The sequence below is a fragment of the Gadus chalcogrammus genome, chromosome 7 (genome assembly GCF_026213295.1).
Source record: "Gadus chalcogrammus isolate NIFS_2021 chromosome 7, NIFS_Gcha_1.0, whole genome shotgun sequence".
In the NCBI taxonomy this organism is placed as follows: domain Eukaryota; kingdom Metazoa; phylum Chordata; class Actinopteri; order Gadiformes; family Gadidae; genus Gadus; species Gadus chalcogrammus.
The window spans coordinates 30448919-30473918 of NC_079418.1; the positions used below are offsets into that span (position 1 = coordinate 30448919).

Below are 25000 nucleotides of genomic sequence, written 5' to 3' on the forward strand. Positions count from 1 at the left end.
CATCCAGAACTTTGACACAATGCGAAATTATGTTGGTTAGTGAGGAGAACGCAACATCTGCCTATAACAAAATATATTTAATCCATTGATTTATATTTTATTTGAACAATAAGTCTTCCCAATGACAGTATGCGTCAATGTACTGTGTCTTTCGATTTGTATGTGTAGGGACTTTGTGGAGAACCACTATGTGAGTCTGAAGCGCGCCAACCCGGAGTTCCCGATCCTGATCCGGGAATGTTCGGGTGTCCAGGCGAGACTCTGGGGCAGATATGGTGAGGGTCTCTCTCTCTTCGACTCTGGGTCTGGGTTTGTCTCACTGTAGCTGTCTCTCGTGGGTCTCTCTGTCTCTGCGTCTGTGTGTGTCTCTGTCTGTGTTTGCCTGTTCCTGTCTCTGTGTGTGTCTCTCTGTCTCTCGTTCTTTGTCTCTGTTGGTGTCTGCCTGTGTGTGTGTGTGTGTGTGTGTGTGTGTGTGTGTGTGTGTGTGTGTGTGTGTGTGTGTGTGTGTGTGTGTGTGTGTGTGTGTGTGTGTGTGTGTGTGTGTGTGTGTGTGTGTCCTTTTGTGTGTGTCTCTCTCTTGGTGCTTCTGTTTGTCTCTCTGTCTCTCTTTCGGTGTGTGTGTGTGTGTGTGTGTGTGTGTGTGTGTGTGTGTGTGTGTGTGTGTGTTCCGTGGAGCTATCTGCATATGAAGGGGTCATGCTATATTCTCTCTTGTGATTTACACCAGCTGGATTCTAAACAGTTTAGATAGATGTTTCATCATGTGTACACCAATTGTGCATTCAAATGGTTAACATCATTCCAATGTCTTTCGCTCTATATAGGACTTTAAAAAAAAAATAATCTGATATGCTTAAATCTGATGCACATATTCTTTCATCAATGCATAATCCTTAAAAATAAAGTCTGTACAGATATTTGTTTCTTGGCTTGCAGTACCTATGGCTTGCTTTCATACTGCTTCCGCCTAGTTTGTTGTTCTTGTTTACACCAAGACAAATTCATGGACCGTGTGGGCAATGAATTCTGATTCCTGTTCTGATTCTCTGCAGAATTTGGAAAAGAGCAGAGTGTCGCTCTGGACAACATGAACGCCGACCAGGTCGCTAAGGTGTTGGAGACACTGGCGCAGACCAAACCCTGAGGCCAGCGGGGGTCCCAGCCCAGTACTAGTGTCTATGTTGTGAATATTAAACTGACCATAATAAATGTGTATGTACAGCTGATCTCCTCCTTCAGTTCTTCTTTGTTTCAGTAACACAACACCTGTTCAATTTAGAGTAGTATTTTAACACCGAAGTTTCGGATGAAGGACCGATTCGTTTCAGAATTGGTCATCCACATTTTGTTTTAGCATAGACTGCATGAAAGTAAGTCATACATTTTTATTGTTTGCTCTGAGGTTCCATGCTTAAGCAAATCCCAAAACATTGTTAGCAGAAATTAAATCAAATACAGTATTTAGGGATTTAATCGTAATATGTTCTGCCTAAAAATAGGGTCAGGGTTGTTTATATTATATATATTACAAATACAGTAACGAGTTCTTGCTATTCAGTTATATGTTTCATGTGATAACGTAAATAGGTAGTATAAGTATGCTTCTTTTCATAGTTCAAGTATTTTAGATGATAATAAACGTTAAACTCCGACACAGTGTAACGTGCTGTTAGCTGTTTCCGGTTCCGGTGCTGTGCGTACCAAACAGTTTGTGGTCCCAGAAGAGCGACCCTGGTTATAAACTCCGCTGCAGCCTACGTGTTGAGCTAATCCATCGGCAGAGTTGGTCCTACATACTTCTTCATTCTAGCTGGGAGTGACTGAGACTTCGCCACGATGCCTGAATGTAAGACATCCATCTGTGTCGTTCCTAGCAGCAGATGCTAGCGCAGTACTAGCGGCTAATGCTCGTACAGTACTAGCATCATACTAGCAGCTAATGCTAGCACAACACTAAGCTAAATCTAGAACAGTACTAGTCTTGTGTATTCCATTTTGGTCATAAACATTTGTTCTGATTATCTTAAATGCTTACTTTGATCTTATACAGGATACATATTACTACGATTTTAAGTATTCTTGTGGTCATGTAACATGCTTACTCTGAACGAATACATGATCCATATTACTAGGATTAGAAGTGAGGTTGTGTTCCTTTTAAATACATACATTAGGATTGCATATGATGAACATCACCATGATTATGTATTTGGCTGCCTAATGTATATCTATGGTATGCAGTGCACTACGAGCAAATCAGTTCCCTAGTTGGGTGATGATATTTCGGCGTTACGTTTCTATATCTCCTATAGCAAATAAACTGATGGCAATCTGCTTATTTTCCCTTCCACCATACATGACTGTTGTAACAGACACACTGATTTTACACAGAATGAATAAGCCTGATTGACTGTTATTCAAATGTAAACAGTCAACTCAGTCAGAATCAGACAGTGTATAATTCGGTTATCAGATTGCAGTGGCATCTTCTTTGCTACTGCTATAGTCATAGATTTTACAAACGTCTCACAATGTGGACAATAGGTTATAAGACGGACAATCAATGTCCTGAATGTATACACCATTTACTGCACATCCTTTTTTTTTTAAACAACTTTATAAAAAAGCTATCAGACTGTTCGGTCTTAAGCAGATTGCATAGGCTGCTTATTAATAAATAAATAATTAATCCTTCACTCACTCACCATGAGAGCAGTGAGTTTAAAACAGGTCAGAGGTCAGTAGTGATCATAACACCCTCTCCTCCCTTTCTCTCTCCTCAGCCGAGACCTACTCCAACCCGCTGGCCCCGGAGGGCCACGAAACGGAGGACCACATGTCTGCTCTGCAGTAAGTTAATGGGTTCATGAAGGAGCAGCTAGGGGTTAGACAGTACAGACGAGTCATTACGGAGCAGGTAGGGGTTAGACAGTACAGACGAGTCATTATGGAGCAGGTAGGGTTAGACAGTACAGAGAAAGGTCATGAAGGAGCAGGTAGGGGTAAGACAGTACAGAGACAGGTCATGAAGGAGCAGGTAGGGGTTAGACAGTACAGAGACAGGTCATTAAGGAGCAGGTAGGGGTTAGACAGTACAGAGACAGGTCATTAAGGAGCAGGTAGGTGTTAGGCAGGTCATTAAGGAGCAGGTAGGGGTTAGACAGTACAGAGACGGGTCATTAAGGAGCACGTAGGGTTAGACAGTACAGAGACAGGTCATGAAGGAGCAGGTTGTGGTTAGACAGTACAGAGACAGGTCATTAAGGAGCAGGTAGGGGTTAGACAGTACAGAGACAGGTCATTAAGGAGCAGGTAGGGGTTAGACAGTACAGAGACAGGTCATTAAGGAGCAGGTAGGGGTTAGACAGTACAGAGACAGGTAGGGGTTAGACAGTACAGGGACAGGATATTAACCTTGTTTCTCCTCAGGTCCAAACTGACCAATGACGACTTCAGGAAGCTGCTGATGACCCCGAGGTCCGCCCCTTCATCGGCCCCACCGTCCAAGTCTCGGCCAGAGTGAGTCTCCGGTTAATAGTACTACTCCGGATCAATACCACTACTCCTAATAACTAGCCAAGCTAGAACCCCTTGAACCCTGATGCGCGCCACTTTTCAAAATGTTGACGATGGATTACCATAGCTGTTCAGAAGTGTACCCCTCTAGCGCTACACCAGCAACCAGCAGGTGAAGAAGGGTGTGGCCAATGGCTCAATGTGGACGCGACGCACATGAACTATGAACTACTGATGAATACTGACCATCCATGTGTGTCAACTAGTGCAAACTATCGGGGGACAAAATAACCGCCTTTTGGGGTGTCACGTGCCACGAGTCTGTACTGCTACTGTACCGACAACTGATTGGCCGGCCATCTAAGATCACGTTCTTTTTTCCCAGAATGCCAAAGGACTACAATGAGGATGAGGATCCCGCAGCTCGGAGGAGGAAGAAGAAGAGGTGAGTCTTAATGATACAATGATACGCATACATAATGATATGATAATGACGTAACTTGAATACCATTATGATATTTATTACCCACAGGTATAATTTTTATCATGTGTAAAGTGTAAAAAAAAAAAAAGCTTCAATATTAAAAGCCCAGTGTGTATTATTTAGTAGCAACTAAAGGTGAGGTATCATGAGGGGCATGTGGCCTAAGCTATTTGGTTTTATAGCTACTATGCTAAGCTATGTTGTTGTTGTTTTGTAGCTACTATGCTAAGCTATGTTGTTGTTGTTGTTTTTAAGCTACTATGCTAAGCTATGTTGTTGTTTTGTAGCTACTATGCAAAGCTATGTTGTTGTTGTTTTGTAGCTACTATGCTAAGCTATGTTGTTGTTGTTTTGTAGCCACTATGCTAAGCTATGTTGTTTTTGTTTTGTAGCTACTATGCTAAGCTACGACAGCAGGAAGTGGAGAGAGAGAGGGAGTTGGCGGAGAAGTACCGAGACCGAGCTCGCGAGAGGAGAGACGGAGTCAACAAGGACTACGAGGAGACGGAGCTCATCAGCACCACCGCCAACTACCGCGCCGTCGGACCCACTGCCGAGGCGTGAGTACTACTCATACTACTAATAGTACTACTACCTAAACCATCAGCACTACCGCGCGGTCAGACTTACTGCCGAGGAGTGAGTACTACCAATACGAGTACTACTAGTAATACCATCAGTATTACTACTGCTGAGGCCTGAGTATTGTAATAAATGTGTAGCCCTACTGCTGGGGACAAAGTACTGTCTATTAGACTAACACACTGTGTGTGTGTGTGTGTGTGTGTGTGTGTGTGTGTGTGTGTGTGTGTGTGTGTGTGTGTGCAGGGATAAGTCGGCGGCGGAGAAGCGTCGGCAGGTGATCCAGGAGTCCAAGTTCTTGGGAGGTGACATGGAGCACACTCACTTGGTGAAGGGCCTCGACTTCGCCCTGCTGCAGAAGGTAGGGACCCCGCCCTTACTGCTGTTGGCACTGGTCACTACTGTTACTGGTTACTGCTGTGGTTACTGGTTACTGCTGTTACTGACAACAGCTGTTACTGTTTTTACCTTTTACTACTGTTGTAACTTCTTTTGATAATACTGTTGTTAAGTTTCTAACTAACAGTACGTTTGATATGGTTATTACTGTGCAATAACAGAAGGGAGAGTTTATAATGTTTGTATAATTGTGTCACTAGGTCAGGGCTGAAATCACCAGTAAGGAGAAGGAGGAAGAGGACCTGATGGAGAAGGTCCAGAAAGAAGTCAAGTAAGTGTTGTTTTTCCATGGCAACTGGCTCCCGTGGTCCTCAGTGTTTCCAGACCTATTGAAAGGTCATAGGGCATGCTGGGTAATGTAGTGTCAGTAGAGCTGTGTGTGTGTTTCTGTATTCATGTGTTTTTTTTTTATGTGTCCTCAGGAAAGACGTCGAAGTAGAGGAGAAGATGGAGTTCAAAACTCGTCTCGGTGAGTATCACACCTGGTTCCTGTGTTGATAGTACTATTGCAGCGGCGCTAGTACCAGGAAGCGTCTGGCAGTAGTACCAGCAGTGCTGTCCTCCCGTCCCAGGTAGGAACGTGTACCGGACGGTGTTCCGCTCGCGCATCGTGGAGAGGAACGAGCTGTTCCTCCCGGGACGCATGGCCTACGTGGTGGACCTGGACGACGAGTACGCAGACACGGACATCCCCACCACCCTGATCCGCAGCAAGGCCGACTGCCCCAGCATGGAGGTACGCTGGTGGATATGTGTGGATCTCTCTCTCTTTCACCGTCTCTCTCTCCGTCTATGTGTGTTTTTCTGTCTCGCTCTCTGTGTCTCTTTGTCTGTGTCTGTCAGTCACACTCTCTCTGTCTGTCTGTCTGTCTCTCTCTCTGTCTCTCTCCATCTATGTGTGTCTCTCTCTCTCTCTCTGTCTCTGTCTCTCTCTCTCTCTCTGTGTCTCTCTCTCTTTGTCTCTCTCTCTCTCCATCTATGTGTGTGTGTCTCTCTCTCCGTCTATGTGTGTGTTTCTGTCTCTCTCTCTGTGTTTCTGTGTCTCTCTGTCTCTCTGTGTCTCTGTCTGTCTGTCTGTCTGTCTGTCTGTCTGTGTGTGTGTGTGTGTGTGTGTGTGTGTGTGTGTGTTTTATTGCTAGATGACCTCCACATGTGTAAAGTATTGATCTTGTCTCTCTCTCTCTCCGTCTCCAGGCTCAGACCACTCTCACCACCAACGACATCGTGATCTCCAAGCTGACCCAGATCCTGTCCTACCTGAGACAGGGGACGAGGCACAAGAAGATCAAGAAGAAGGACAAAGGTACCACCTCTCCTAGTATCACTACTCCTGGTTTCACTACTCCTGGTATCACTACTCCTGGTATCACTACTCCCGGTATCACTACTCCCGGTATCACTACTCCCGGTATCACTCATCCTGGTATCGCTACTCCTGGTAACACTACTCCTGGTATCACTACTCCTGGTATCACTACTCCCGGTTTCACTACTCCTAGTACCACCTCTCCTAGTATCACTAGTATCACTACTCCTAGTATGACTACTCCTAGTATCACTACTCCTGGTACCACTTATCCTAGTATCGCTACTCCTGGTAACACTACTCCTGGTAACACTACTCCTAGTATCACTACTCCTAGTTTCACTACTCCTGGTACCACCTCTCCTAGTATCACTGCTCCTGGTAACACTACTCCTAGTATCACTACTCCTAGTATCACTTCTCCTAATATCACTACTCCTAGTATCACTGCTCCTGGTACCACTACTCCTAGTATCACTACTCCTAGTACCACTACTCCTAGTACCATTACTCATAGTAGCACAGTAACACCATCTTCAAGTACCTCTACTCCTAGTACCTACTTTAATGAGTGGTTAACAGATCCCCGCCTCCAGCCACAGGATTGTTCCAGACCAATCGCTGTTTAACAAACCCGTTACCCAGATCAGGGGTGGTTAATGTAAGGGTACAGAGATTGTATAAGCAAACCCGTTTCACACGATGCTCGTCTGTCAGCAGGGAAACTGGATGAGAAGAAGGCTGCCGAAGCAGACATCAGGTACGTCTCTCTCTGTCCCCTGCTGTGGTCTGGGGCAGTGTATTAAGGCTGTGTGTGGGGTTTTTCTGGGTCAGTTCATTAAGTGTGTGTGTGGTGTGTGGTGTCTGTGTGTGTGTGTGTTCTGGTCAGTATGTTACGGGTGGGTGTAGGTGTTTTTCTGGGTTAGTATATTTTGGAACTGGTTCTTTGTCAGAACATTAAGGGTGTGTGTGTGTGTGTTTTCTGGGTCAGTTCATTAAGTGTGTGTGTGTGTGTGTGTGTGTGTGTGTGTGTGTGTGTGTGTGTGTGTGTGTGTGTGTGTGTGTGTGTGTGTGTGTGTGTGTGTGTGTGTGTGTGTGTGTGTGTGTGTGTGTGTGTGTGTGTGTGTGTGTGTGTGTTCTGGTCAGTATGTTACGGGTGGGTGTAGGTGTTTTTCTGGGTTAGTATATTTTGGAACTGGTTCTTTTTCAGAACATTAAGGGTGTGTTTGTGTGTTTTCTGGGTCAGTTCATTAAGTGTGTGTGTGGTGTGTGGTGTCTGTGTGTGTGTGTGTGTGTTCTGGTCAGTATGTTACGGGTGGGTGTAGGTGTTTTTCTGGGTTAGTATATTGGGGAACTGGTTCTTTGTCAGAACATTAAGGGTGTGTGTGTGTGTGTGTTTTCTGGGTCAGTTCATTAAGTGTGTGTGTGTGTGTGTGTGTGTGTGCGCGTGTGTTCTGGTCAGTATGTTACGGGTGGGTGTAGGTGTTTTTCTGGGTTAGTATATTTTGGAACTGGTTCTTTGTCAGAACATTAAGGGTGTGTGTGTGTGTTTTCTGGGTCAGTTCATTAAGTGTGTGTGTGTGTGTGCGCGTGTGTTCTGGTCAGGTCAGTATGTTACGGGTGGGTGTAGGTGTTTTTCTGGGTTAGTATATTTTGGAACTGGTTCTTTGTCAGAACATTAAGGGTGTGGGTGTGTGTTTTCTGGGTCAGTTCATTTAGGGTGTGTGTGTGTGTGTGTGTGTGTTCTGGTCAGTGCGTTACAGATGTGTGTGTGTTTTCTGGGTCAGTATATTGAGGAACTGGTTCTGGGTCAGAACATTAAGGGTGTGTGTGTGTGTGTGTGTGGGGGGGGGGGGGTTCTGGGTCAGCATATTAAGGATGTGTGTTCTGGTCGGTACATGAAGGATGTGTGTTCTGGTCGGTACATGAAGGATGTGTGTTCTGGTCGGTACATGAAGGATGTGTGTTCTGGTCGGTACATGAAGGATGTGTGTTCTGGTCGGTACATGAAGGATGTGTGTTCTGGTCGGTACATGAAGGATGTGTGTTCTCTTCAGTATCTTTGAGGACGTGGGAGACTACATCCCCTCAGCCGCCACAGCCTCGGCCTCCAAGGCCGCTGCCAAGGAGAAGGAGCGCTACAGAGAGCGGGAGAGGGAGAGAGAGAGGGAGCGAGACCGGGAGAGAGTGAGGGAGGCGGAGGAGGAACAGAGGAGGCAGAGCTACTTTGAGAAACCTCTCGCGGACGACCAGGAGGTTTGCAGCCTTATTCATCCACACATTTCAATAAAAGGACCAGTGTTTATACCATTAGTCATCACATGTTAATAAAAGGACCAGTATTTATACCATTAGTCATCACATGTAAATAAAAGGACCAGTGTTTGTACCATTAGTCATCACATGTTAATAAAAGGACCAATATTTATACCATTAGTCATCACATGTTAATAAAGGGACCAGTGTTGATACCATTAGTCATCACATGTTAATAAAGGGACCAGTGTTGATACCATTAGTCATCACATGTTAAAAAAGGGACCAGTGTTGATACCATTAGTCATCACATGTTAATAAAGGGACCAGTGTTGATACCATTAGTCATCACATGTTAATAAAGGCAGTGTTGATATCATCAGTCATCAGATGCGTAGATACCACTACTTATCCATATGTGTGTGTCTCTCCTGTCTCCCTACAGGTTCTGGATTTGGAGACGGGTAACTATATTTGATTATAAGCTACTTACACATGAAGTGTCTTTAAACCTGTTGTAACCTCTATGTCTCGCTCTCACTCTCTCTCTTTGTCTCTGTCTCTCGGGGTCTGTGTCTCTGTCTCGCTCTGTCTTTGTCTCTCTCGGTCTCTGTCTCTCTCTCTCTGTGTCTCTCGTGTCTGTGTCTCTCTGTCTCTCTCCCTCTGTGTCTCTCGGGGTCTGTGTCTCTGTCTCGCTCTGACTTTGTCTCTCTCGGTCTCTGTCTCTCTCTCTCTGTGTCTCTTGTGTCTGTGTCTCTCTGTCTCTCTCTGTCTTTGTCTCAGGTCCGAGCTCAGTCACCGATCAGATCAAGATGATTAACGAGAAGTTTTCTGGAGCAGCAGGGAGCCAATGGCAGAGCCAGGAAACATATCCTTTGGTTATTGTGTTTTATAGTATTTCAGGAATGAGGGACATCATTAAGTGTTAAGTGTCTTGATGCTAAGGGTCTAGTGAAGTAGTTTCTCCTTGACTGCCAGCACTGCAGGGAACAGAAGGGAGGCTGGGAAAGAGCATCTCGGAGATTTCTTTGGGATGTCCAACTCCTACGCAGAATGTTACCCTGCAACGTAAGACTCACCCTCTGACTCGCCATCACCCTTTCACCCTCTTGCCTTCATCCTCTCATCATCCTCCATTCACCCAGCCATCATCACCCTCTCACTCAACTTTTCACCATCACCCTCTCACTCTTCCTCTCTCCATCCCCCTCTCACTCATCCTCTCCCCATCCCCCTCTCACTCATCCTCTCTCCTTCACCCTCTCACTCATCCTCTCTCCATCCCCCTCTCACTCATCCTCTCCAATTCACCCTCTCACTCTACCTCTCTCCTTCACCCTCTCACTCTACCTCTCTCCATCCCCCTCTCACTCATCCTCTCCAATTCACCCTCTCACTCTACCTCTCTCCTTCACCCTCTCACTCAACCTCTCAAAAAACACTCTCCCTCTGTGCCTTCTCAACATGTTGTGATGTGGTTTGTCTCGACGGACAGACCTGTGATGTAATCTGTTTCTGTCTCAGTGTGGACAGACCTGTGATGTAATCTGTTTCTGTCTCAGTGTGGACAGACCTGTGATGTTATGTGTTTCTGTCTCAGTACGGACAGACCAGTGATGTTATGTGTTTCTGTCTCAGTACGGACAGACCTGTGATGTCATCTGTTTCTGTCTCAGTGTGGACAGACCAGTGATGTTATCTGTTTCTGTCTCAGTGCGGACAGACCAGTGATGTTATGTGTTTCTGTCTCAGTACGGACAGACCAGTGATGTTATGTGTTTCTGTGTGCAGTATGGACGACCTGGCTGTGGACAGTGACGAGGAAGTGGACTACAGCAAGATGGACCAGGTGACTACAAAGCCCATCGTGCATCCTGTCAAAAGCTAAAAGCTAAACCAATACAGTGTCTGCAGGACTGTGTATTGTTATTCATATGTTCCTACCGGTGTATTTATTCGTTCACCTTACCTCACTCATTCATCCACATGTCGCCACCAGTGTATGTGCGATGTGTAGTTCTTAACTGTGCTTCATGCATTTGTTTGTTTTGTATTTCTTTACTGTGCTCCATGCGTATGAATTGTGTAGTTCTTTACTGCGCTTTCGTCTGTGGGTTGTGTAGTTATTTGCTGTGCTGCGTGTGTAGTCCTTAATTTACTATGCTACATGTGTATTGTTTGTGTAGTTATTTGCTGTGCTCCATGTGTATGGGTTGTGTAGTTCTTTACCATGCTACATGTGTATGGGAGGGTAGTTCCTTATCCTCTTCTCTCTTTTCCCCAGGGCAACAAGAAGGGGCCGCTGGGTCGCTGGGACTTCGACACGCAGGAGGAATATTCAGATTACATGAACAACAAAGAGGCCCTTCCCAAGTACGTCCTCCATGCAGGCAATGCTACCAACACTAGCATGATATTAGCACGGCAATGCTACCAACACTATCATGATATTAGCACGGCAATGCTACCAACACTAGCATGATATTAGCACGGCAATGCTACCAACACTAGCATGATATTAGCACTGCAATGCTACCAACACTAGCATGATATTAGCACTGCAATGCTACCAAAACTAGCATGTGATTAGCACTGCAATGCTACTATCACTAGCATGATATTAGCACGGCAATGCTACCAACACTAGCATGCTATTAGCACGGCAATGCTACCAACCCTAGCATGATATTATCACTGCAATGCTACCAACACTAGCATGATATTAGCACTGCAATGCTACCAACACTAGCATGTGATCAGCACTGCAATGCTACTAACACTAGCATGATATTGGCACTGCAATGCTACTAACAGTAGCATGCTATTTGGCACTAGAATTGTACTAACACTAGCATGATATTAGCACTGAACTGCTACTAACACTAGCATGATAGTGGCACTGAAATGCTACGAACAATAGCCTGATATTAGCTATAGCATGCTACTAACAGTAGCATAGCCCTAACACTGGCATGCTATAAGTCCATGCCACGGCGAGGTGTCAAAGGAAAGGCTAGAGGAGATGCTAGCTGACGGTTGTTTGGTCTCCAGGGCGGCCTTCCAGTACGGAATCAAGATGTCTGAGGGTCGGAAGACCAGACGCTTCAAGGAGACCAACGAGAAGGCGGAGCTAGACCGACAGTGGAAGAAGATCAGCGCGGTGAGGACCAATCACAACTCTCTCCTCGCTCACTGCCTCCCTCTCTCTAGTGTGTGTGTGTGTGTGTGTGTGTGTGTGTGTGTGTGTGTGTGTGTGTGTGTGTGTGTGTGTGTGTGTGTGTGTGTGTGTGTGTGTGTGTGTGTGTGTGTGTGTGTGTGTGTGTGTGTGTGTGTGTGTGTATCTCTGTCTGTCCATGGGGGTTATCATTATGTGTCTGTGAAATTAATAATCTATTGTGGTTCCTTTGATCAGATTATCGAGAAGAGAAAGAAGCAGGAGTCTGATGGGTGAGTAGCTTCCTAGCAGCTAGACAAACGGCTGACCGAATCATAATCCTCTGGCGAGCAGAAGAGATAAACATTTGTTTTTATTTCAACAGGGTGAACATTAAGCGACCAAAATACTGAGGACCACACCCACCTGTGATGTGGTTCTGTCTCGGTGGGGACCCGTATCAGACCTGACCTGGGATGTCATCATGTGTATATATCACAGGACGCACATTAACACACACACAAACAAATACATATACACATACATATACACATACACTCACACGCACACTTCTCTGATATGTTACGTTTCAGTGAAGGTACGAGCCATGATGATGATTATTATATTTTGTTGATGTTGTTGTTTAACAGTACTTCATATCTGAAATAAAACATTTAAAAACCCAATCTGTCACATCCTGTTGGTCATTAAGGAGCAGATAAGGGTTAGACAGAACAGAGATGTCATTAAGGAGCAGGTAGGGGTTAGACAGAACAGAGATGTCATTAAGGAGCAGGTAGGGGTTAGGCAGTACTGAGAAGGGTCATTAAGGAGCAGGTAGAGGTTAGACAGTACAGAGACAGGCCATAAATAAGCAGGTAGGGGTGAGACAGTACAGAGACTGGTCATAAAGGAGCAGATAAGGTTTAGACAGGCCATTAAGGAGAACGTAGGGGTTGCATAGTACACACATACAGGTCATTAACTAGCGCGTAATGATACGATGGTAGAGAGACAAGTCATAAAGGAGTAGGTAGGGGTTAACAGTTCAGAAACAGTCCATTAAGGAACAGGTAGGTGTTAGACAGTACTGACACAGGTCACATGAATTTTTAAGGATGATGCGCCTTGAGCCTCGCGAGATTACGTCAGCGTCCCTCTTGCTGAAGTCTCGTCAGTGAGTTTCGTCACATGACTTCCTTACGCCTCGGCTACCAACATGGCTTCCGAACAGTTACCTTCTGAATTTGACGTCGTCATCCTAGGAACAGGTAGAAAACAATGAGTTTAATTTTGAAAATAATGTTATAGGGCACCTCTGTAAAGTGTGTCTGCGCCATCAGACTGACGGCAGACATTAAATAAACCGTATCGGTGTATTTAATGTGGTTATTGGTGATGTGTTTACTACAAGCCAAGGCTGGCTGCCCTCACTGGGACCAGTTCATCAATGTAATGTCTGCATTAGGTATTCAGTTATTTGAGCTCCTTGTTATCAGATGTCGTCCTTTCCTCCTGCTATTCCGTATTTAGATGATGTTGGTTGTAGAGCCAGTAGGGTTAGCGTTAAGGCTGCTGCGATGGGCTGGAGATGGGCGGTGCTGGCCCGACTGGTTTGTTATTAGTACATAAATTATGTATAGTAAGTCTCGTATCTATGGTCAAAACGAAAGGTTATACATTTTTCAAAACTATTTAAAATCCCTTGTGGCATCTCTTTGGTCGTATTAATCAGCTTTTAAATCATTATCTTATTACTAAGCTATTGCTTCCTATCTATGTTTATATGTATGTATGTATATATATATATGTGTGTGTGTGTGTGTGTGTGTGTGTGTGTGTGTGTGTGTGTGTGTGTGTGTGTGTGTGTGTGTGTGTATGAATGTATTAATGTGTGTGTGTGTGTGTGTGTGTGTGTGTGTGTGTGTGTGTGTATATGTAAATGTGTGTGTCTGTGTGTGTGTGTGTGCGTATATGTACGTATATAAATGGGTGTGTGTTTGTGTGCATCCATGCAGGCCTTGTAGAGTCTGTGGTGGCGGCAGCATGCTCTAGAGTCGGCCAAAGAGTTCTTCATCTTGACAGGTACTTCCATAATACTGCTGTGTATTTATATACCCCAGTACTGTATGTATTTATACTGCAGGAGAAGGAAGCATGTACTTCAGGACGAGTGATTGTAGTAGTCTGTATTTACTGTAATACTCTTTGTATTTATTGTAGTATCTTGTGTGTTAACTGTAGCACTGGGTATTTACTCGTGTACAGTGTATTCACTGTAGTAATGTGTACATTTGCAGGAGGAGTTACTATGCTGGGAAGTGGGCAAGTTTCACATTTAATGGCCTCCTCTCCTGGATAGAAGAGCAAAGTAAAGTGAGTTTAGCGCTCACACACACACACACGCTCACACACACACACACACACACACACACACACACACACACACACACACACACACAGACACACACACACACACACACACACACACACACACACACACACACACACACACACACACACACACACACACACACACACACACACACCTTAATCTAGATCTAAATAAGACCTGTTTACACCTTCATCTAAATCTTAATTAGGTGTGTATCTTTGTGTGTGTGTGTGTGTGTGTGTTAGATTACCGCCAGTGAAGAGCACGATTGGTCGAGTCAGTTGGAGGACGGCGAAGACCTGATCGGCCTGACAACAGGAGATGTCTCCCAAGTAACCAACCTCCAGGTTTTCAACTACACCAGGTAAACATGTCTCCTTGTTGCTAGGTAACATGTCTCCTTGTTGCTAACTAGGTTGCAATTACTAAGTGAATGTTTATAATTTTAGTGAAGAAGAGGAGCAAGTCCCCTCAAGCCCCTTGGAGGAAGAGGCAAAGGAAGATGAAGAGGAAGATGAGGGTGGAGCCGACCAGACTCCAGCCGGAGAGACGCAGGAGGAAGGAGCCCCCTCTAGTGGTCTGTCTGTCGGCTGACCCCCCTCCGCCTGATGTCTACAGCGTTAATAGTACAGTAGAACCATCTGCTGTACTGTTGACGCTGTACTGTGCTGCGGGGCATATATATACTTAAAACGTAGCGGAAACACCAGCGAGTGTGTTCTTATAACCGAACCCTGACAGTCTTTCTCCCCCATTCAGAGTCCGAGGTGAAGGAAGAGATAAACACCCCAGCACAAAAGGTAGAGAGAGAGAGAGAGAGAGAGATAGAGAGACATAGACAGAGGAAGAGAGAATGAATAATAATAATATAAACCACACCCCCTTGTCCTGATCAGAGCCAACCAGAGAAGAGCAAGAAGAGGCTAACCTACGCTGAGCTGCTGAAGGAGGGCCGGCGATTCAACATCGACCTGGTGTCAAAGGTAGCATCACCTCGCTCATTACCTCACTCGTTACCTCACTCGTTACCTCACTCATTACCTCGCTCATTACCTCACTCATTACCTCACTCGTTACCTCACTCGTTACCTCACTCATTACCTCACCCATTACCTCACTCATTACCTCACTCATTACCTCACTCGTTACCTCACTCATTACCTCACCCATTACCTCACTCATTACCTCACTCATTACCTCACTCATTACCTCACTCATTACCTCACTCATTACCTCACTCATTACCTCACTCATTACCTCACCCATTACCTCACTCATTACCTCACTCATTACCTCACTCATTACCTCACTCATTACCTCACTCGTTACCTCACTCATTACCTCACTCATTACCTCACTCATTACCTCACTCATTACCTCACTCATTACCTCACCCATTACCTCACTCATTACCTCACTCATTACCTCACTCATTACCTCACTCATTGCCTCACTCATTACCTTATTCATCATCTTATTCATTACCTCATACATTACCTCATGCATTACCTCATTCTTTAACACATTCATAACTCATTCATTACGTTATGCTTGCTGTTACTGTCCATACTATTTCTAAAACTGTGTTTGTTTACTTAATAACGGCCTTAGTTCAAGAACGTCGCCCGCATCCTGTTGTCATTAGATTAAATGAGTCATGTTATGTTTTTTGTCCTGGTCGTTGCATCAGCGACCCCTGCTGGTCGGTTGGGGCGCCTGCACCTCTACACAACCTCTCATACCTCTTATGTGACCTCTGCATGACCTGTGTGTTTGTGGCCAGCTCTTGTATTCCCGTGGCGCCCTCATCGACCTCCTCATCAAATCCAATGTCAGCCGCTACGCAGAGTTCAAGAACGTCACCCGCATCCTGACCTGTCGCCACGGAAACATAGAACAGGTACACGCGAGCCCAGTCCTCCTCCTCTCCTCACTTCACCCTGAGGGACCCTTAACCCTAACTAACTAACTAACTAACTGTGTGTGTGTGTGTGTGTGTGTGTGTGTGTGTGTGTGTGTGTGTGTGTGTGTGTGTGTGTGTGTGTGTGTGTGTGTGTGTGTGTGTGTGTGTGTGTGTGTGTGTGTGTGGGGGTCTAGGTTCCCTGCAGTAGGTCCGATGTGTTCTCCAGTAAGCTCCTCTCTGTGGTGGAGAAGAGGATGTTGATGCGCTTCCTGACTTCCTGTCTAGACCAGGACACGCCCCTCCTCTACCAGGGTACTCTAGGTTTTATATCAGGCTTATAATAATATATCATGTGTGTGTGTGCATTATGCGTGTCTTTTATTTGTGTGCTTACATTACGTGTGTGTTTCTATCATGTGTTTTTTTTAGACTTTGCTGAGCGACCGTATTTGGAGTTCCTTCAGCACCAGAAGCTGTCTGAGAACCTTCAGCACTTCCTGATTCACTCCATCGCCATGACAACGCCGGACACTCCCACGGCTGCGGCCCTGGCGGCAACACGGCACTTCCTGAAATGCCTTGGTCGCTATGGAAACACCCCCTTCCTGTTTCCCCTGTACGGCCTGGGAGAGATCCCCCAGTGCTTCTGTAGGTAAGGATAACTGGAAGGAGTACTGGTACTGGTAGGAGCACTGGTAGGAGTACTGGTACTGGTAGGAGCACTGGTAGGAGTACTGGTACTGGTAGGATTATTGGTAGGAGTACTGGTACTGGTAGAAGCCCTGGTAGGAGTACTGGTACTGGTAGGAGTACTGGTAGGAGTACTAGTACTGGTACTGGTAGGAGTACTAGTAGCAGAAATGGTACTGGTAGGAGTACTAGTAGCAGAAATGGTACTGGTAGGAGAACCAGTACTGGTAGGAGTACTGGTACTGGTAGGAGTACTGGTAGGAGTTCTGGTAGGAGTACTACTACAGTTACATTTGCATTCAGCCCTAGACGCTTTTATCCAAGGTGACCTTTCGCCTGTCGGCCCAGTAAGGATGTTCATAGAACCATGGGCCAAGCCCTTACAATCACTAGGTTAACCTATTCCCCGTGCACAACCAAGCTAGCTAGGATAGGACGCTACAAGTACTTTTCTTAAGTGTGTAAGGGCACACGACATTAAAGGTGTTTTTGGGAGAGTGAGGGAGGAAGGAGGCTATGCAGAATCCAGCAGAACTCTGACCAAGTGAGTCTTGAGTCTCTTGCTAGTAGAAGTACGAGCAGTGCCTTCTGTATTTTGCAGGATGTGTGCAGTACTGGTACTAACCCTGCTTTGTATTTGGCAGGATGTGAGCAGTACTGGGACTAACCCTGCTGTCTATTTGGCAGGATGTGTGCAGCACTGGTACTAACCCTGCTGTGTATTTGGCAGGATGTGTGCAGTACTGGCACTAACCCTGCTGTGTATTTGGCAGGATGCGTGCAGCACTGGTACTGATCCTGCTTTGTATTTGGCAGGATGTGTGCAGTATTTGGTGGGATCTACTGTCTCCGACATTCGGTCCATGCTCTGGTGGTAGACAAGTGCAGCAGCAGGTAATCATTGAGTTTGTATCTCTAACCATCTATGTATCTATTTATAGCTCTATAGACCTATATATATCAGGGGTGAAATGGTTCCCCGAGCTCACTGTCCGGAACAATATGCACTACAGTGGTTTTCCGGTTCTGTACCTTTCGCTATGTAAACTGTAATGTAATCATCATGGATAGCTTGTTTTTAGAAGCACATTATAAATAAACACAAAGTTCTGGTTTTGGTATTATTATTGTTATTATTTGTGTTACTATTATTAATAGACATACCAAAATCAATGTCACTCATCGGCCTATGGCCCCTCTCTCTACCTCAGGTGCAAGGCAGTGATTGACAGCACGGGGCAGCGAATCAGCTGCAGCCATTTGGTGTTGGAGGAGGGCTGTTTTACCCAGACTGCCCCGCCCACCAGGTGGGTGATTGGTCAGACTGTGGTGTGATAAACAGCAATTCATCTGTAAGGGGTAGTAATCTGGTTAATGTGTCTGTAATTTGGTTAATCTGTCAGTAATCTGGTTAATCTGTCAGTAATCTGGTTAATCTGTCATTAATGTGTCAGTAATCTGGTTAATGTGTCAGTAATCTTTCAGTAATCTGGTTAATCTTTCAGTAATCTGGTTAATCTGTCAGTAATCTGGTTAATCTTTCAGTAATCTGGTTAATCTGTCAGTAATCTGGTTAATGTGTCAGTAATCTGTCAGTAATCTGGTTAATGTGTCAGTAATCTGTCAGTAATCTGGTTAATGTGTCAGTAATCTGTCAGTAATCTGGTTAATCTGTCAGTAATCTGTCAGTAATCTGGTTAATCTGTCAGTAATCTGTCAGTAATCTGGTTAATCTGTGTCTCCAGGTGTGTCTCCAGAGCCGTCCTGATCACTGATGGATCAGTTTTACCCACCGAGGCCGAGCAACAGGTAGAGGAGAGAGAGAAGGGACTAGGAGACGAGGAGGGAGGAACTAGGAGACGAGGAGGGAGGGACTAGGAGACGAGGAGGGAGGGACTAGGAGACGAGGAGGGAGGGACTAGGAGACGAGGAGGGAGGGACTAGGGGAGGGAGAGAGAGAGAGAGAGAGAGAGAGAGAGAGAGAGAGAGAGAGAGAGAGAGAGAGAGAGAGAGAGAGAGAGAGAGAGAGAGAGAGAGAGAGAGAGAGAGAGAGAGAGAGAGAGAGAGAGAGAGAGAGAGAGAGAGAGAGAGAGAGATCACATCCAATGACATTGAAGTAAAAATCAATTGGGGCCCCTGTGATTGGATACTGACATTTCATATTTTCTTATGCCTCTTTTCTGCAGGTTTCCATAGTAACCATTCCTTCAGAGTCGCCCGTCCGAATGGTGGAGCTCTGTCCGTCCAGCATGACCTGCATACCAGGAACACGTAAGTCACATGACCTGCATACCAGGAACACGAAGGTCACATGACTGTCCCAAGGAAAATCATAGCACTTCCTCATGAAGGAGTCACATTGTGCGGTCTTGTGACCAGGCGTGGCTTTACACAGCCGTCTGAACGCATCCACATGAGTGCTTCCCCCTGACTGCACCTCGGCTGACCGCCACTTAGTTTAATCTGGGAGAAGTTTGCGTATACCTGAGTTTATAGGGGTGTGTGTCTAAAGAGGTGTGTTTGTTTGCATAGAGGTTTTTGTATAAAGGTGTGTGTGTGTGTGTGTGTGTGTGTGTGTGTGTGTGCATACAGGTGTGTGTGTGTGTTTATACAGGTGAGTGTGTGTGTGTGTGTGTAAACTTGAGGCTGAGAACTCTTTTCTCCTGGTCACCTTAGATCTCGTCCATCTCACCTGTCAGTCAGTCGGCTCCGCCTTCGAAGACCTGTCGCCCGTGGTCAACAGGATGTTCCGGACACCAGACTCTGATCACCCCGGTAACCAATCAACCAGCTCCATCCCTCTCTCTTCATAGATATAGATGGATAGTTCTATATACATATATATGGATCTTTATCTTTAATAATGAGAAATAACCAGCCCCATCTTACAACTATTATAACCAGCCCTATATTAGTACATATGTGTATGTTTATCTCTATATGTGTATATCGATGTGTGTCTCTATATGTGTATATCGATGTGTGTCTCTATATGTGTATATCTATGTGTGTCTCTATATGTGTATATCGATGTGTGTCTCTATATGTGTATATCTATGTGTGTCTCTATATGTGTATATCGATGTGTGTCTCTATATGTGTATATCTATGTGTGTCTCTATATGTGTGTCTCTATATGTGTATATCGATGTGTGTCTCTATATGTGTATATCGATGTGTGTCTCTATATGTGTATATCTATGTTTATCTCTATATGTGTATATCGATGTGTGTCTCTATATGTGTATATCTATGTGTGTCTATATGTGTATATCGATGTGTGTCTCTATATGTGTATATCTATGTTTATCTCTATATGTGTATATCGATGTGTGTCTCTATATGTGTATATCTATGTGTGTCTCTATATGTGTATATCGATGTGTGTCTCTATGTGTATATCGATGTGTGTCTCTACATGTGTATATCTATGTGTGTCTCTACATGTGTATATCTATGTGTGTCTCTATGTGTGTATATCTATAGAGCCGCGCCCAGAGGTGCTGTGGTGTTTATACTTCAACATGTCGGAGTGCTTGGAGTCGGAGGGCGGCGAGCTTCCCCCCAACGTGTCCGTCTGCCTCGGCCCGGACAGCTCCCTGGGACACGACGGCGCCATCGCCCAGGTAACTATCACCACGGTAACCATCGCCGCGGCGACCCTCCCCCTCCGTGTTGATAACCACAGTGTTTCCGTCAGGCTGAGCTGATCTTCCAGAAGATTCTTCCTGGAGAGGAGTTCTGTCCCCCTGGCCCCGCTCCTGAAGATATCCTCTACCAGGGGGAGGAGCCTGAAGCTAGCCCCGCCCAACCAGGGGAGGAGCCTGAGGCTAGCTCCGCCCAACCAGGGGAGGAGCCTGAGGCTAGCTCCTCCCAACCAGGGGAGGAGCCTGAGGCTAGCTCCTCCCAACCAGGGGAGGAGCCTGAAACGGGCACCTCCAACCAGGGGGAGGAGCCGGAGGCTAGCTCCTCCCACCAGGGAGAGGAGGAGGCTAGCCCCACGTGTAAAGGGGAGGAGTCTGAAACTAGCCCTTCTCAACAGGGGGAGGAGCCCGATGCTAGCTCCTCCCCCTGTACGGAGGATTCTGACACTTGCCCCAACCAGCTAGAAGATGGGACACAGGGCTGACCGACACATTACAAGACACTCGAAATATAATCATATCGATATAGACATATCTATGCATCATATATCTATATAGGTGCATGATATGTATCTATATCTATGTATCATATATGCTTCTTCTGACCCTATATCTATGGATATATGGATGCCAATATTCATTGAGATGCCTTCAGTTTGCGTATTTGTTGTGCCTCTTCTGCATGTTGTCCTGTTTTACTGGAATAAAGTGAGGTCGCCATAGCAACATGTCTGATGGCTCAAGTGTATCTAGTGTATCTTAAGACTTCTCCATAACCAGCCCTTATCAGAAGATTAACCAGTCTAATAATAATCAGGTAATCTGGGGCCAGATATATAAAGAACCATCAAACTGTATAATCACAATTTATTGGTAACATCAAAAAACATTCCTTCAACAGTCAATCACTGACAACATTCATGTGTTAAAAGCTTTGCAATATAATATCCTTTGAGCTGTTAGATAATATATCTTTGACATATTTAACATTTAGCTATCTTGAGTTCCTGTGTTGACTGGTGCATTGTGGGAAGTGTAGTCCTATCGGAACATGTCCAAGAGACAACAGCAGCAGACGGCAGTCCAACATGCTCCAAGACACGCCTCCATCCCTGTGACTCCGCCTCTTCCTGACCGATGCCCGCCTGATCCAACCATGTAAACTGAAAACAAATGAAACCCGACAGCATTGAGGTGGACGGAGACGATAGGTTTGGTAGATTAGGAATAAAGGCATGGAGTTGAAGGTTAGTGTTAAATTGAGAGTAGATTGGTATTACGGTAGATAGGAATTATGGTAGGGAATAGATTAGGGTTATCGTAGATTAGGATTATGGTAGATTAAATAGATTACGGTAGAGTGTAGATTAGGATAACGGCAGAGATAAGATTATGGTTATTTTAAAGTGTATATTAAGATTATGGCAGAGTAAGGATTAGGATTATGGAAGACTGTAGATTAGGGTTATGTTAAAGTGTATTTTAAGATTATTGTAGAATGTAGATTAGGATAATGGTATTGTAGATAAGGGTTATGGTAGAGTGCAGGTTATGGTATGGTGTAAATAAGGATTAAGGTGTAATTGTAGATCTATGGGGGGGGGGGGGGGGGTCTCCGGTGATAAATAGTGAGGTGTGGTTTGAGTGACCTTTGACCTACTTGGGTTTGATGATGGTTGTTGATACTGGGACACCTTGGTGCCCTCCCATCCAGGCTGAAAGGGGACGTGGCTGGTCGAATAGGGGGCGGGGCTACCTTGATAGGGGGCGGGGTTCCCCTGGTAAGGGGCGGGGCTGCCATGGTAGGGGGCGTGGCCACCTTGGTAGGGGGGGGTGTAGCCCTGGTTGGCGTATTCCTGAACATGAGGAAAGCAGACCTTAAGGCGCGTCTCATTTGACCTAACTCTCAGAACATGACATTTCATGACATGTTTGTGGGATGCTGAGAGAAGGCTGAAGACCAGGACTGGACCGCGGCGAGGAACGGATTACAGAAGCGTTTAAAGTGTTAACGTGACTACCTGGTAGGGTGGCCCGGGAAACGCCGGACCTAGAGGCATGCCTCCTGAAAACAAGGAGAGAGGAAGGTCATAAGGAGAGGACCCGAGGAGAGGACACAAGGTGAGGACACGAGGAGAGGACACAAGGAGAGAGGAAGGTCATAAGGAGAGGACACGAGGAGAGGTCACAAGGAGAGAGGACACGAGGAGAGGACATAAGGAGAGAGGAGGGTCATAAGGAGAGGACACGAGGAGAGGACATAAGGTGACGAGACGAGGAGAGGACACAAGGAGAGAGGAAGGTCATAAGGAGAGGACACGAGGAGAGGACACGAGGAGAGGTCACAAGGAGAGAGGACACGAGGAGAGGACACACGGTGAGGACACTAGGAGAGGTCATGAGGAGAGGACACAAGGAGAGAGGACACTAGGAGAGGACACGAGGAGAGGCCATAAGGAGAGAGGACACAAGGAGAGAGGACACTAGGAGAGGACACGAGGAGAGGCCATGAGGAGAGGACACAAGGAGAGGACACAAGCAGAGGGGACAAGGAGAGGACAGCAGGAGTGGACACTAGGAGAGGAGACACGGAGAGGCGACAAGGCAAGGTGACTAGGAAAGAGCGCTATGAGAGGACTGTCCACTAGAGAGATAAACAGGAAGTGACATCATGTGGAATACCTGGAGGTACACCAGGGAGCCCGTATGGAGGGGCGGGGCCATATGGGGGGGCGGGGTCATTGCTCATCAGGAGATTTGATTGGTGGAAGAAGGATTAATGATGTTGTTTCTCTCTATGGAAAAAAATACATATACAACAAATTTATTTTGTTCTGCTGTTGTTTGGGCGATAGATAACATATATTCTGTATACAACAGAGCCACACACACACACACACACACACACACACACACACACACACACACACACACACACACACACACACACACACATACACACAACCACACACACACGCACACACACAGTCACACACACACAGTCACACAGTCACACAGTCACAAGACAGCGAGACAGAGAGCATCTGTGTGTCAACAAGCACTCCATTCTCAAGACCGTTACAGGGTTCTGCTGTCATGGCAATACTTTCTAAACATTGTTGAGAATGTGAGCTTTATCAAAATCAAGTGTTGTCCAAAACAACCAAAACATACACAGTCTTTCCAGTCTTTCCATGTGTGGAAAAATCATTAACATAACGTGTAGGAAAGTTTCACTCCGGGAAAGTATTATAGAGCTTAGGAAAGTATTCTAAAACACAACGTCCTCAAGAGTATACGAAAATATTCTCTAGAACATAAAGTATTGAAGAACATGGGAAAAGTATTCTAAAACTTGGAAAGGTATAATTAGGAAAGTAGTAGAAATTAGATCAGTCTCAATTACGCATTCATTTCTATAAACACGCACACATTCAGGTATGCATACCTCTGTATTCACGTGCAAAACTACATGCATTTCGGATCCACATAAATCACCTTTCAATCCCTTAGTATTGTTGAGAATAAATAGGATATAACTACAACATAAATGTAGCCTATCATAATATAACTAGACTACTAGAGCTTCAAATATACTGTATTATATCTTTAGACTTTAAACTAGAGTAACATAAATAAACTTTATAATATTATTATATATAATGAGACTTTATACTAGAGTAACATAACTAAACTATTTTACGAGAAAAGCTAATGAATTCCTTGAGGTATGTGGTTGTTCGTTCGGATGAATATTATAATGATTATTACATGTGAAGCAGTCTATATCGAGACGACATTTCAAAACTCAAATTAGTTGTACACAGCTCCGTTAAATCGGTAAAAACTTTGGAGGGGGTTAGTTTTAAATGTTGGGAAACTTACCAAGATATCCGACTTGATGCTGTGCGCGCTTCTGGACCTCGAGATGCTCGTCCCGAGGCGTCACTGTGTTGCGTCTGCGCATGCGTGCGCATTAGTTTCTGCGCCTGCATGCGTGCTTTTGTGACGCTCGCTTGTAAAGTTATTTTACTTCAATTTATTATGCTTAAATCAGTTTAACTGCGGTGCGTATTAGTACTGTGCGAAAATGTCTGCGGTAATATGTCAGTACTATAGTATTTTAGAGTTTATTTTAGCACTATATTAGGTTGTAGCATAACCAGAGGTGTCAAAAGTATTCATTCATTACTCAAGTAGAAGTATGAATACTAGCGTTTAAAAATACTTCTGTAGAAGTTGAAGTATCAACTCAAGCTTTTTACAAGTAAAAGTAAAAGTATAAAAGTACTGGTTTCAAAACTACTTAAAGTATTAAAGTAAAAGTAATGCAAGGGGGAACAAATGCCATTAAGGACAAAAGCTTAGGCCGTGCCACGGGGGCCTATAGAATAACAATCAGCTTTTTTGCCAAGTATGCTCACACATACAAGGAATTTGGTCTCTGCATTTATCCCATCCGTGAATTAGTGACACACACACAGCACACCTTTATAGCACACTGCCCCACTTCCCCCCAAAAAACATTTTTCTAAAGGCCATCTAATGACCATAATGTTAACTTTGAAAAAATTGGGATGCATGTTTCAAACACATTTATGCCCATTGAAAATGAATGCATATTAGTACAATGCAAATACATTAAAGAACCATACATGTGTACTGAGCATT

The 25000-nt window shown here is 45.0% G+C and overlaps 4 protein-coding genes across 5 annotated transcripts in view; 3 read left to right on the forward strand and 1 right to left on the reverse strand.

Annotated features, from left to right (window-relative positions):
- ndufa2 (NADH:ubiquinone oxidoreductase subunit A2) overlaps window positions 1–1249 on the forward strand; it is a 2551-nt gene extending 1302 nt beyond the window's left edge. Inside the window, exons 2-3 of the mRNA XM_056594159.1 lie at window positions 169–275; window positions 1053–1249. Of these exons, the coding sequence (XP_056450134.1) occupies window positions 169–275; window positions 1053–1144 (199 nt within the window). The 3' untranslated portion in view covers window positions 1145–1249. The remainder of the gene's footprint in view (window positions 1–168; window positions 276–1052) is intronic.
- A 396-nt stretch (window positions 1250–1645) lies between these two features.
- On the forward strand, window positions 1646–12405 carry ik (IK cytokine). 2 transcript variants are annotated; one of them, XM_056594157.1, is made up of 20 exons: window positions 1646–1846; window positions 2784–2850; window positions 3430–3519; window positions 3902–3961; window positions 4393–4560; window positions 4829–4943; window positions 5182–5252; window positions 5404–5450; window positions 5554–5717; window positions 6176–6284; window positions 7008–7047; window positions 8345–8543; window positions 8989–9007; window positions 9327–9409; window positions 9523–9611; window positions 10335–10392; window positions 10828–10916; window positions 11595–11703; window positions 11956–11990; window positions 12083–12405. In XM_056594157.1, the coding sequence occupies exons 1-20, from the start codon at window positions 1837–1839 to the stop codon at window positions 12108–12110; spliced, it is 1650 nt and encodes a 549-aa protein (XP_056450132.1). In that variant the 5' UTR covers window positions 1646–1836; the 3' UTR covers window positions 12111–12405. The 2 variants fall into 2 exon arrangements, with proteins under 2 accessions (XP_056450132.1, XP_056450131.1); XM_056594156.1 differs by having other exon boundaries at window positions 1647–1846; window positions 7005–7047.
- Window positions 12406–12867: 462 nt separating this feature from the next.
- chm (CHM Rab escort protein) lies at window positions 12868–21059 on the forward strand. Its single transcript, XM_056594155.1, has 17 exons — window positions 12868–12968; window positions 13716–13782; window positions 13998–14073; window positions 14338–14456; window positions 14542–14669; window positions 14852–14892; window positions 14989–15075; window positions 15876–15992; window positions 16190–16307; window positions 16425–16647; window positions 17502–17579; window positions 17897–17992; window positions 18431–18494; window positions 18872–18956; window positions 19362–19460; window positions 20172–20311; window positions 20386–21059. The coding sequence occupies exons 1-17, from the start codon at window positions 12917–12919 to the stop codon at window positions 20812–20814; spliced, it is 2019 nt and encodes a 672-aa protein (XP_056450130.1). The 5' UTR covers window positions 12868–12916; the 3' UTR covers window positions 20815–21059.
- An 85-nt stretch (window positions 21060–21144) lies between these two features.
- Window positions 21145–24262, reverse strand: LOC130385585 (cysteine-rich and transmembrane domain-containing protein 1-like). Its single transcript, XM_056594158.1, has 5 exons — window positions 24215–24262; window positions 23012–23124; window positions 22351–22394; window positions 21990–22185; window positions 21145–21492 (listed from the first exon to the last, which is right to left on the reverse strand). The coding sequence occupies exons 2-5, from the start codon at window positions 23076–23078 to the stop codon at window positions 21371–21373; spliced, it is 429 nt and encodes a 142-aa protein (XP_056450133.1). The 5' UTR covers window positions 23079–23124; window positions 24215–24262; the 3' UTR covers window positions 21145–21370.
- Between the last annotated feature and the right edge of the window lie 738 nt (window positions 24263–25000).